At 39.7% G+C, this 13139-nt stretch overlaps 1 protein-coding gene across 2 annotated transcripts in view; it reads right to left on the bottom strand.

The window, feature by feature from the left end:
- The window catches only part of LOC114043083 (sorting nexin-27), a 74814-nt gene that overhangs the window by 20250 nt on the left and 41425 nt on the right, over positions 1 to 13139 (bottom strand). For both annotated transcript variants that reach the window (XM_027862000.1, XM_027862001.1), the window contains exons 3-4: positions 4287 to 4479; positions 2641 to 2705 (exon numbers count right to left, since the gene is read on the bottom strand). In XM_027862000.1, the coding sequence (XP_027717801.1) occupies positions 2641 to 2705; positions 4287 to 4479 (258 nt within the window). The remainder of the gene's footprint in view (positions 1 to 2640; positions 2706 to 4286; positions 4480 to 13139) is intronic.

Here is a 13139-nt window from a genome sequence, read left to right on the forward strand (position 1 = left end):
CCCAAAGCGCTCAGAAGGATTCATTTTTTTCTGGTGCCTCTTCCCCCAACAAAAGCAATGAGGTTGTCAGTAGCCCCAACTCTAAGAGTTGGCCAGCCTTTCCTACAAAATGCTTGGAACAGCAAGAAGTAGAATATGCTGAGGCCCACAAGTACATTATGGGGAATACCAGTCCCTTAGAGGAAAAGGAGAAAGCCCATTAATGACTGACCAAAAAGATCTACCAGCCCCAAAACACTAGATAGCCCAGTAAAGGGATCAGGCAATCCTTGGAAGCTGATGGTTTACAAGGCTGCAAATAAATTTGGGTACAAGAGGATGTCATGGCTGCCAGGGACTGACCTGATTTACTTACACTGTGATCCTCTTTCCTGGATCTACCCACTGTGTCCTTGAACCTCATTCACTGATGCCCCCTACCCTTCCCTGTCAATGTGATTAGCATATCAACAAGGGTTGTCCCAGGTCACTATAAAAGGAAAAGGAGGTGAGGCAGGAGGTGGGTTAAGGAACCCACAGAGTACTTAGAATAAAATGTAAGATGGTGTCACTTGGGGTGAAGCTAGTGACATCAATAACAGCTCACTATGCTCATTAATGTGGGCTTTCAAAATATAAATGGTAAAAGCCTTCCAAACATGAATATCTACATCACTGATATAGCAAGTTGCATTTGACACATAAAACTGATTTGGGGAGTAGAGGGAAAAAACATTAGAGTTTTCAAATAAAGTAAGGAAAATATTAGGAAAAGGGCCAGGAAGCTCTTTAAGCTATCCCAATGGAACTAAATCTATGGGTAAAATTAGACTAAAACCTTTAAATTCAAATGTTTTTATGTTTCTGCATTCAGTTTACCTTTTGCCTTCCATCTTTTTTCTTTAAAACCCCAAGCTTGTATCAATTGAACTAAGGAAAGGTCTCCTATAAGACCAAGGAGGGTCAGAGTCCTCCTAAAGTTAGTATGTGGAAGGGAGGAGCCAAGGAAGAGGGGAAGGTGTAGACCCTCCAGCTACCTCCATCAGAACTGGGCACAAGCCCCAAAAAGTGCAATCTCTGGTTAGGGGAAGCTATGAAATGGCTGGAAATAAGGTTTTTCTCTTTTTACCTGTGGTATTCCCTTTTGGCTTCACTCACATTTAGTGAGTGCCTACCTCAGTATTCTAGAAAAGAGTGCTGGACTCAGAGTCTGGAGTTCACACTAGCTAAGTAAGCCAGGTCACTTACTAAGGATGTGGCCCCCTTAGCATGCTATGTAACCTCTCCAAGCATGTTTATTCATCTATAAAATGACGGAAGAAAGCACTTAATCTGCCTAACACACTACTGTGAAGAGCAAATGACATAAAATACTTTGTCAACCTTACAATTTTAGCAATTATGACATGAAAGGTATAATGGTATAGCAGAAAGAGCTCTAGTCTTGGAGCTGATCGAGTTCTGGATTCAAACCCACCCTACTGGGAATCTTGGGCAAGTCACTTAACACCTTAGAGTTTCTGTTTCCTACCTCAGACACCTGCCTCTCAGGGGAGTTGTGAGAAAAATGCTTTGACACCTTGAAACACTGTATGAAATGGAGTTATAATAGCTAGCAGAATAGTAGTAAATCAAAAAGTATGGAACATGACTATGTGCTCACCATTATATGAGGGGCCAAAGGAAAGCTTACGGTATGTCCCACATTCACCAACAAGAGCTAACAATCTTGTTGGAGAAATAAGACACACAATGGACTTTTAGGGGGCTGAGGGAGGGGGGAAGCACTAGATGAGTCATTGTAAGAAAATCCCAGTGAGGAAATCCCTCTACCTGGCAGATCTGCACCTGGGAGCCTCAGAGATTTGTCTGTGGGCACCAAGAACTTAAGGGACTTACCCAAGGACACACAGCCAGCATGTGTCAGAGACTGAACTTGAACCCAAGGTCTTCCTGATTCCAAGACCGGCTCTCTATACACTATGCCACAGCTGCCTCTTAAAATAATTAGAAAATATGGAATATACATTCTCCACTAAAATTCCACTCAGACTTCATTATGACAAAGGGATGATATTGATTTCAGTGTCTTAAAGGCAATGCCAGTAAAGCACAAGCTTTGGCAGCTATTACCAAGGTGGAAAAGATTCAGGTAAGGGCCAGGTAAGGGACTGTGCTTTTGTTGTTCAAAGACCAGCGCAGCAAAGTTAGGAGAAGCAGGTCATCAGAAGACTGGCCACCTGATTAATTTTTTGGGGGAGGAAGTACTAAAACTCATGAAGGCTGTCTATTAAGGGTTCCACAGATAGATACCCCCACCAATAAAATTACAGGTCTGCTGAAGTACTGAGACGCATGCACATTGATGCTGATACACTAAAGTACTAATCAGTGTGGTGAAGAGGAGGTCAATATAAAACAAGGTATTAAGTGTGTGATACAGTCACAGAGAGAGGTCTATGTGGTCTACAGTTATTAAGGAATGCTTCATGGGTGTGTGGCTTGAGGTGAGCCTTGAAGAACAAGTAGGAGATTAATAGCAAAGGGAGGAGACTGGAGTAGTCTGGGGTATTTTTATAGCAATTATTACAATCCAAAACTGTTACCATGATTTTTTTCTTTTAAAGAGCAGATAGGTCACTGGGGAGGTTGTCAACCTACCTCATCTGACTCTGAGAGGAACTCTTGCATGATGTCACTCTCACCAATGACTCGTATCGAACATACTGTGGAACACAAAGACAGAGCTTGGCATGAGGCCCTGAATTCCAAGGGTAAAGAAACCAAGAAGGCACTTGGGTTTAGTAATGAGGCAGCTCTGGGAGCTCCACCTGGGCAGACAGAATTTTAAGGATGAATGTGGAGCTCCCAGTAAGCAGAATGTAGACTCATCTATATGGCTTAGAGTAGTCCTGAATATAGGGGAATTGAAATTAGGAAACTCTAACTTTTCTATCCTTTGCTAGCTATTAGTGAGCTAAAACAAGAAGGCTCAGAGAATAGGAAAAACTAAGCCAAGATAAAATTGAAAAAAGGAGGAATAAAATTCAATTTCAGCTATGATCAGGCTGCAGCCAGAGAACCCTGGGCATTCAGAGTTGCTTTGCACAAGCACGCTGGCCAATTGGGTGTGGTGTTGAGCATATCCTTTCACCTGACTTTCTTCTCAAATCAGAAGGAGAATCACTCCTTGATCTAAGAAAATTTCCTGACTCACTCTCATGTGGCTGGTAAATTACCCTGATGATTTTATTTCGATTCGATTAGGAAACTGAATTTGTGAGGCTTTTCCATCAATTATAAGGCAGCTCTATGCCTCATTTTAACCCTTTCACGTTTCCCAAGAGCCCAGTTTAGAGGCTATTCCATTTTAGAAAAATGATAATGGTGATAGAGATTCACCACCTTCTATAGAGAGTTTTCTTCTAGGATAACAATTCACTGTTGAAGTAAAGAAGAAAAACCCAAAAGAAAAAAATCCCAATGAGGTCAGTTAGTTCTTGTATAAGAATAAAAAAACTACCATTTACTAAATAAGACTATTAATTCTAGCAATTCTTTAATTAAAGCTTCAGAAGAAAATCCAGTCCATAGCTAGCAAACTCTGCAACTCCATCTACCACACTTGGGAGGGAGGGGAGAGAGAGCAGACTGAGACACTAGGACAGGGTAGAAGTGAGGAGTAAAGGGAGGGACATGTTAAAAAAAAAACAAAAGTAAAGAACTGCTTTATATGTTGACTGAGGGCAGCAAAGGTTACTCTAACAGAGGCACAACAGCGCCTCAAGGATAGTCACTTTTCCCTTGCAGAATCAAACTGTGTATCTGATTGTGTACATATGTGTGTGTCTGTTGGTAAATAATATAACAAAGGTCCTTCATGCATTAAAAACAAATTATGTGTGTTGTTAACTATTTGGCAAGTTAATAAAAGTATACTATTAATCACAACACCGAGCAGGCATTTCAGTCATACTTCAAAGCTCTCATCATTAAATCCAGTTTAGAAATGTGCTACAGCATACATACCCTATATCAAATTGCTTACCATTTTAGAAAGAGGGGAGGCAGGGAGGGAGAAAAATTTGGAACTCAAAATTTGTAAAAATGAATGCTAAAAATCGTCTTTACATATAGTTGGGGAAAAAATACTATTTAAAAATCTGCTACAGGCTCACATTCACTGGAGGCCACTGCCCACAGCCTAGGGAGCTAATTATGGAAAGCTCAGCTGGGGTGCATGAAAGCATCAAGGTGACCCCAAGCTATGTGGAAGCTCCAGACGTTTGTCTCGAGAACCAACCTACCTTTCTCCAGGTACTCCTCTAACCCACGACGTCGGGCATCCAACTGCTGCTCTGATAATGAAAACGGCCACTTCCCTGGCAGGCGAGGAAAAGTAAAGTTGGCAAACTCTCGTTTAAGGTTTTGGTGCAGGATTGCAAATTCCCGGTACCGCTTAGAGCACAGCTGCCTTCCCGCCATGTAAACATTGTACACCTAGTCAGAGGAAAGCAAAGTAAAATGCATTTATCGCAAAAGCAAAAACCAGTCACGTCAGGGTTAGCTTGGTGTTGGCTACATCCACCCTACCTAGCGCTAGTCGCAGACAGTGCTTTCTCTACGAAGGGCAGGCTTCTCCATCCCTTTACACTATGGAAGCAGTCCCAATCACGACAACAAAACCTATGTCAGTGGTCTTTTCTCAGTCCTCGTTTTCCAGCATTTGATACTGCTTGACCACCTCCTTTTTGTTTTATTCTTTTTCATCTCCTGGTTTTGCAGAATCTTAGGGGGTTGGGCCAGAACTTCCCAAAGACCATCCAGTCCAACCTTTCTCACAGTAGTGATACTCGTACTTTTCGTGGTTCTTTTTCTAGCTCTTGTTGTTCCATTTCAATTCTGCTCTTTTCCCTCCTATTCCCTTCATAAATATGGGCAGCCCACAGGGTCCGTGTTCTCCTCGCTCTAGTATCCCGATTGCCTTTCCTTCCACGGCTTCAATCACATTTCCAACTTTACGCTGGACCTCTCCACAAGATGTGTGTGATGCTGGCAGCTCAAACTCAACACATACAAAACTGAATTCATCACGTCCCCACCTATGTTTGCTTCTTTCACCTTCTCTGCAGACTCTCTTGATAATGCCACTAATCTCCAGGTTAGCCATGCTTGAAACTCTGGAATCCTCTTTCACTCTTTCTTCTCCCTCATTCCTCACACCTAATCAGTTCCCAAGTTCTATTATTTCTGATCCCGCAATCTCTCTCATAGCCTCTTCTCTCCTTCTACTCCAGGGGCCATTTCCTTTTTTTTTTTTATTAATTTATTTTGATTTATCAATAATCACTTCCATATACCTTTGAGTTTAAAATTTTTCTCCCCCCGCTTCCTCCCCACCACCCACCCCAAGACAGCACACAATCTGATATAGGCTATACATTTACATTCATATTAAACATATTTTCACATTACTGATGTTGTAAGTAGAAATTAAAACCAATAGGAGGAACCATCAGAAAGAGGAAACAAAACTCAACAGAAGAGAAAAAAAAATAACAATTCGGCTTCCATAGTTCTTTCTTTGGGTGTGGATAGCATTTTCCATCACAAGGCCTCTGGAGATGTCTTAACCCTTCCTGGCAATACAAGGATCTAAGTTTATCAATATTAGTCATCACACAACGTGGCTGTCACGTGTACAGCGTTCTCTTGGTTCTGCTCACTTTACTCACATCAGACCATACAAGTCTTTCCAGGTTTTTCTGAAGTCAGCCTGTTCATCATTTCTTATAGCACAATAGTATTCCATCACATTCATATACCACAACTTGCTTAGCCATTCCCCTACGGATGGGCATCCTCTCAATTTCCAATTCTTTGCCACCACAAAAAGAGCTTCTACGAATATTTTTGTACATGTGGGTCCTTTTCCCATTTGTGTGATCTCTTTGGGATATAGCCCTAGAAGTGCTATTGCTGGGTCAAAAGGGATGCACATTTTTATAGCCCCTTGGGCATAGGTCCAAATTGCTCTCCAAAATGGTTGGCTCATTTTACAACTCCACCAACAACGCATTAGTGTTCCAATTTTACCACATTCTCTCCAACATTTATCATTTTCCTGTTTTGTCATGTTGGCCATTCTGATAGGTGTGATGTGGTACCTTTGAGTTGTTTTGATTTGCATTTCTCTAATCAATAGTGATTTAGAGCATTTTTTCATATGACTATAGATGGCTTTAATTTCTTCATCTGAGAACTGTCTGTTCATATCCTTTGACCACTTATCAATTGGTGAATGACTTGTATTCTTTATATTTCAAAAATGAGGCCCTTATCAGAGAGACTGGTCGTAAAAATTCTTTCCCAATTTTCTACCTTCCTTCTAATCTTAATTGCATTGGCTTTGTTTGTGCAAAAACTTTTCAATTTCATGTAATCAAAATTATCTATTTTGCTTTTTGTAATGTTCTCTATCTCCTGTTTGGCCATGAATTCTTCTGTTCTCCATAGATCTGACAGTTAAACTATTGCTTGCTCTCTCAGTCTGCTTATAGTATCAGCCTTTATATCTAAATCATGTACCCATTTTGACTTTATTTTGGTATATGGTGTGAGATTTTGGTCTATGCCTAGTTTCTGCCATACTCTTTTTCCAGTTTTCCCAGCAGTTTTTTTTCAAAGAATGAGTTATTATCCCAGAAGCTGGGGTCTTTGGGTTTATCAAATAATATATTACTATAGTCATTGATTACTGTGTCTTGCATACTTAACCTATTCCACTGATCCATCACTCTATTTCCTAGCCAGTACCAAGCAGTTTTGATGATTGCTGCTTTATAATACAATTTAGGATCTGTAATGGCTAGGCCACCTTCCAGGGGCCATTTCCTTAATGCAGACCTTCATCATCTACTGTCTAGACAATTATCAAGGCCTCCTAACTGGTTTCCCTGCCTCCAGTCTCTCCCATTCACCCTTCATTCTACTACCAAAGGAATCTCCCTAAGACCCGGGTCCAATCGAGTCATATACCTGGCTCATGGGCCTTCGATGGCTGCCCCCCCCCCCCCAAAAACACACACACACAAATGCTTTCAGGCATTTAAGGCTCTCCATAATTCAGTTCTGTTCTAGTCTCCCCATCATATTTCAACTATTCACTACAATTCTTCTCTATATGACTACTAGCCATTCTCTGATTTAGCCTTGTCCTCTCCTAGTTCTCTGCATTTGCAAAGACCATTCATTCCTTGTGCTTGCAAACGGACTTCCTAACTACCTCGCTACCTGCTGAAATCCTCCTCTTTCCTTCAAGCTCAAATGCCAACTCCAAGACTTCACTGATCTTCCCCAGACAGAAGCGATCATATCTTTTCTGCAATTTTTCATCCCTCCTGAACTCTTACACAATAATAATAGCTAGCATTTATACGGTGTTTTAAGGTTTATAAAGCATTTACAATCATCATCTCAGAACAAATCCTCCAAACAACCTTAAGAGGTAGATGCTATTATTACCCCCATTTTACAGATGAGGAAACTGAGGCAGAGGTTGTGACTTGCTCAGGGTCACACAGCTAATAAGTGTCTAAGGCAGGATTTGAGCTCAAGTTCTCCTGATACCATGTCCAGTGCTCTATCCACTGTGTCACCTCACTGTCTAACCTGTCTTCTATATATGGCTTTTATCCCCTCACTAGACTATAAGCAATCTGAAGGCAGGGGTTATACCATTTCTTAGTATTCCCAAGGTCTACTACAGTGACCTGCATATAGTAGGTATTTAATAAACGTTTATTCTGTTGAATTACATAATACATTGCTGATTTTTTTTTTTTGGTCTAGTTTGGAAGTAATTGTTTTTGAGGCTGTGTTCATGTCACGGAGGCTGGAAGAGCAGCAGCCACTCACAGGCCCATTCCAATTAGTGACTGGCATGGAAGCTTTGGTCTTCTCCATTTCTAGTTCATCCCTCCTTATGCAGGCCAGCTCCCAGGGCCAGTGTACTATATGGGTGCCAGACTTAGTACAGACACTCGATTGGCATAGGCCACTGCAACTCACAACTCCCAAGCTCCACAAAATCCACAAGTCTCCATCTCCCCAGCAGCAAAGATTAGATGGAACACCAGGCCTAGCATGCATGATTTTTTTAAAAAATATATATCAGAATGTACACAACCAAACGGGTTTTACATTCTAGTATGCTACGTACTTGTTCTAATCATTAAGGTTCTAAGGATGCCTTGAATTTTTTAAACTGCTTCTTTGAAACCACCAGTTGTTAGTAGCTTGAATATCTTAAGCAACTGCAAATATTCATTCTTTGGAGGTAAACCTGCTTTTTAGAAATGGCCAAGTCAGGTAAATAAAGGCAGATTGCTCAAGGTCGATAATTCTGTTTTGAGTAAACTATACATTGAGTGCAGGGAATGTTTTGTTTTTTCCTAGTATCCCTTGCACCTCCCTGCCACACAGCAGTTAACTCAATAGATGCTTGAATTGAAATGACATAATTATTTTGTTGTATGGCTTATAAACTAGCGCTGGAGACAATTCCAAAAGTTAAAAAAGTTTTGAGTAATGGCAACATGGTTTAGTATGTCACCTCCCAAAATGACTTACTTTGAAAGACATAGCTCATTTGCGCATTAAAGTTCTGGTACATTCTTCAAAAAGTCAGACCCATTATTTGATGGTCACAATTCATGTAATAAGCAAGAACTTAGCAGTAGCCGTGAAATAGTTTTATCTTAAAGATCACGTAGGAATATTTAGTTCTACCACCTAATTCAATTACTTAGTCAATTCCTTTGTAGAAGACTATTCCAGAATTTTACAATCCCAACTTTTAACTAAACTATAAACTACTCCAATGCATTTCATTTATTAATCAAATCCTTAAATGCTTGGTAAAATCTCACTGTTCCACACGTGTTAAAGATGATAAAGGTGGTGGTTGTTAAATTATTGACATTTAAGAAGGTGTAAGTCCTAAAGTCCTCCATTCCCCAAGAGATTATGGACATATTTTAGTCAAATTCAAAAAGCAAAGCAAGCCTACCAGTTTTGTCTGAGGGCTAAAAGATATTTACTCAAGAATCCTGACAAAAGACTTTCAAACAAGAATGCTCCTCAGTTTAAGGATTACCAACTAAGTCACTGAAAGAAGAGGTGATCTGTCCTTTACAAAATAACGTGCGCAATCAGACGGAGCCGACCACATCCAAAACTTGATCCTTACATTAGCTTTCTTCACAGCCAGTCCCCTAATGCAACACATACACTTCACAGGTCAGCTGACAACAGAAGGCAACTCAAGCCACCTTCTGCATGAGGCTGGATTCCTCCAGCTGCTAGGATCGTCCCCACCAAAACTACCTGCTAACTGTTTTGTATGGACCTACATATGGGAAAGTCAGCTTTACTGCTAAAATATAAGATCTTAGATGAAGAAAATCTGTTTCACTTTTGTCTGTGTCCTCAGCACCTAGCCCAGTGCCCCGCACACAACAAGCATTTAATAAATGCTTGCTGACTAGCATGGACCAAGGCCTCTGACTCCAAATCCAATGCTATGGCCATTGCATATTTTCTTTCCCATCTTTACTTAGTTCCAAAAAATGAGGATGCAAATTGAGGTCTTTCTGCTATCAAGGGAATCATTTTCTAAAAAAGAGTCTTTCACTTTCTCCCATTTGTAGCCAGAGTACTTAGCACAGAGCATCACACACAACAGGTTGTTGTTGTTCAGTGGTGTCCAACTCTGTGACTCTAGACTTTTTTCCATGGCGTTTTCTTGGCAAACATACTGGAGTGGTTTGCCATTTCCTTCTCCAAGGTGTCCCCATTTTACAGACTAGGAGCTGAGACAAATAAGGGTTAAGTGACTTGCTCAGGGTCACAGAGCTAGTCTGAGGCAGAATTTGAGCTCAGATCTTTCATACTTCGGGACCGATGCTCCATCCACTTTAACACCAATTAATAATAAGTGCTTGCTGATTCATTTCTCCAATCACATCTCTTTGTTTCCACTTCCAAAATTAAAATAAAGTCTAGTTAACAGATCTATGTGATCTCCACTTGCACCACTTTTGCAGTATTGGAAATTCTAGCAATTGCAACAAGGAAAAAAATTAGAGAAACTAATATTAGAAATAAAGAAGGCAAAATAGCAAATGAACTGCTTCAACCAAAAAAAAAAAGTTAACAGAGGTGGTGAGTCCAGCAAAATCAGAGGATGCAAAGTTAGCCCACAAAATCATCTGCATCCCTACTTAGTAATGATTAAAAAATAAGTGAAAAGAAACCCCACTTATACAACAAAAACCAACAGCCATTTGGGAATTAACCTACCTAGAAATACAAATTATCTTCGTAAGGACAATTCTAAAACTACAATCACCAAAAAAATGGAAGACAAATAAATTCAATGCTTATGAACGGGTCTGATTAACACAGTAAAAAGGACAATACTTCCAAATTTATGTTTTTAATGCAACACCAAAACATCAAATGGCTTTTTTATAGCACTAAACTAAAACACAACGAAATGTATATGGAAAAACAAGTGCAAAAGAAAGTCATGGGCAAAATTAAGCAAAAAGCTGATTGAGATGAGATCTTGTGCTCTCCACACTTCAAAACATATTACTAAAGGGATTATCAGAACCAAAAGCGTCAAACATAGCCCACAACATTCCCAAATGTGACTCAACTAGATTTAAATATAACTGGGAAATATTTAACAAAATAAATAAAAACAGTAACACGTAGACTATATTGATATGCAGTTCTCTAGGTCAATCTGTAGCCCACAGGGATCCTTATGTACAGTTGGGTGGCCCTTATTTCTATTTGAACTTGTTATCACTGATCAAAACTATTTTTTTTCCTATATCCAAAAAAAAAAAAAAAGAGAGAAATGGATACATGGACCAGGACAGATCCTCCAAGCCACCAACTAAAGATATACAAAAGCTTGGTTGGAACCTCTCATCAGTGGTATAGAAAGTCTTTCAATCAATGCTGACGGGCAACAGATATAATTTGAGTCTCACAGATTTATGGGAAAAGGGCAGAAGGCAAGCATTAAGTGCCTATGCATCTTGCACTAAGCATTGTACTACATGCTTTACAAATTTTATCTAATTTGATCCTCACAATAATCCCATGAGGGAGGTGTTGTTATCCCCATGTAACAGTTGAGGAAACTGAAGCAGACAGAGGTTGGGTGACTTGCCCAGGGTCATCTAGCTGGTCAGTGTCTGCTATAGGATTTGATCTCAGGTCTTCTGACTCCAGGCCCAGGACTCTGTGCACCATGGCATCCCCTAATGCCACTGAGAAGTTAACTTTCTTGCTCATAGCCAATGTGTACCAAAGGAGGACCTTAATCCTGCCTGGTCTTCCTGGCTCACAACTGCCTTTCTGTTTACTACCTCATCTGTTGCCTTTCTAAAGAAGATTAGAGAACGTAATGAATCCTTTCTCCATCTTCTATCTCATCAATATACTTGGGGAAACTGTTTAATAAATTGGTGGGAAATAGATTCAGACCTCCATCTTACACTACATACTCCCAATGAATTGCAGCTGGATGATAGACAAACATAAAAAGGAAGTTACCAAAAAAAAGAAAAAGAAAACAGAACAAAATATCACTCTTAACTGTGGGGCAGAACAAATATTTTCAATTCGGCAAACAGAATTATTAGGGAAAGATTGCTGACTTAATGAAAATAAAAAATTTCTGAACAAGAAAAAAATAAATTGGGGATAATATTTATAGCAAATAAGACATGTAAATTTGACATCTAAAACATATATATGAGTATCTGTTAAAAAATAGTAAAAGAATTTGGACATATGATTTTCAAGAGCAAACATTAATAAATTACCTGAAAGAACAGTCATTTTCCCTAATAATCAAAGAGATATAAATTCAAACAATTTTGTGATACCACTTCACACCCACCAAAATCACAAAAATAATTAAAAGCAATGCAACCATACTAGTAGGATTGCAACAGGTATATCCATTCATTTGCTGTTGAAATTGCAAATTTATCAGATCCTTTTGGGGAAAACTTGGCAGTACCAATAGTTACAAAAATAAATATGCCTCTTTACCCAACAAGCTTGGAAATGTAGCTTGATTATGCTATCAAAAGCAAAAGGGGGGGGCTCTTTCTGTTTAAAAAAGAATCATAGTAGCATTAATGTATGGAGATTATGTAATATGTGTATTATTGCATATTATGTAACGTATTATTGTATACAATGACATATTATATATTATGTAATATGAGAAAGAGTGTTTTTGTACAAAAGGTCTTTTTTTTTTAAAAAAGTATTACACAGGTTAGACTCAGGCAAATGTCTCCATATGTACAGAACTGAATGAAGGGGGTCTCTGGAGAGAAATTCGTTGTGAAACAAGATAGCAAGAACATTCCAGTCAGCAAACATTACTTAAGCACTTATGTCCCAGGCTGAATTTGGAAAGGGGAGAGAAGGTAGTCACTGGTAGTCAGTGGTAGTCACTTCCATATCAAAGTTGCCTGGCAAGGTCAGTCTTCTATATCACATCTTCCCATGGGGCATCTGAAATGTCCTCAGCCCAAGCTAGGCCAGGCAGCTACTGTCAGGCAGCTACTGTTCATTTCACCAGCTCCACATTTTCTGGGTCAATAGGTACAGAGCTTTCACTGCTCAATGCCTCAACTCCATCCTCTTCCTTATTTTCACCCTCCACAAGAGAATCAATCAGGTGTAGCCCCAAGGCCTGTCCCAATGATGTCAGCTCTCCTCCTTTCTGCACAGGTTCAGAGGCTGGTGTGAGGCATCTGCTGGGCCAACTACTTGGCGCTACAATTCCGTTTTGCTGTGAGGCCCTAAGGCTGCCAGATCCTCATTCTGGTTTGGGAATATTCATTCAATCTTTCTTCTTTTTTAATAGATATTATAGATCTTATGTTTTTACATCATATAGGTTTTCCCCTCATGCCCTTCCTTTCTTCCTAAGAACTATCCCATTGAAAGACCGAGAGAAAATACGAATGAATTCAGGAAAAGTAATCGATACATTAAAATATTCTGATGTTATCTGCAATATTTCACATTCAACCCCACCTCTACAATATTTCACATTC

Source organism: Vombatus ursinus, unplaced genomic scaffold, assembly GCF_900497805.2.
Source record: "Vombatus ursinus unplaced genomic scaffold, bare-nosed wombat genome assembly UNPS02014768.1, whole genome shotgun sequence".
NCBI classification, from domain to species: Eukaryota; Metazoa; Chordata; class Mammalia; order Diprotodontia; family Vombatidae; genus Vombatus; species Vombatus ursinus.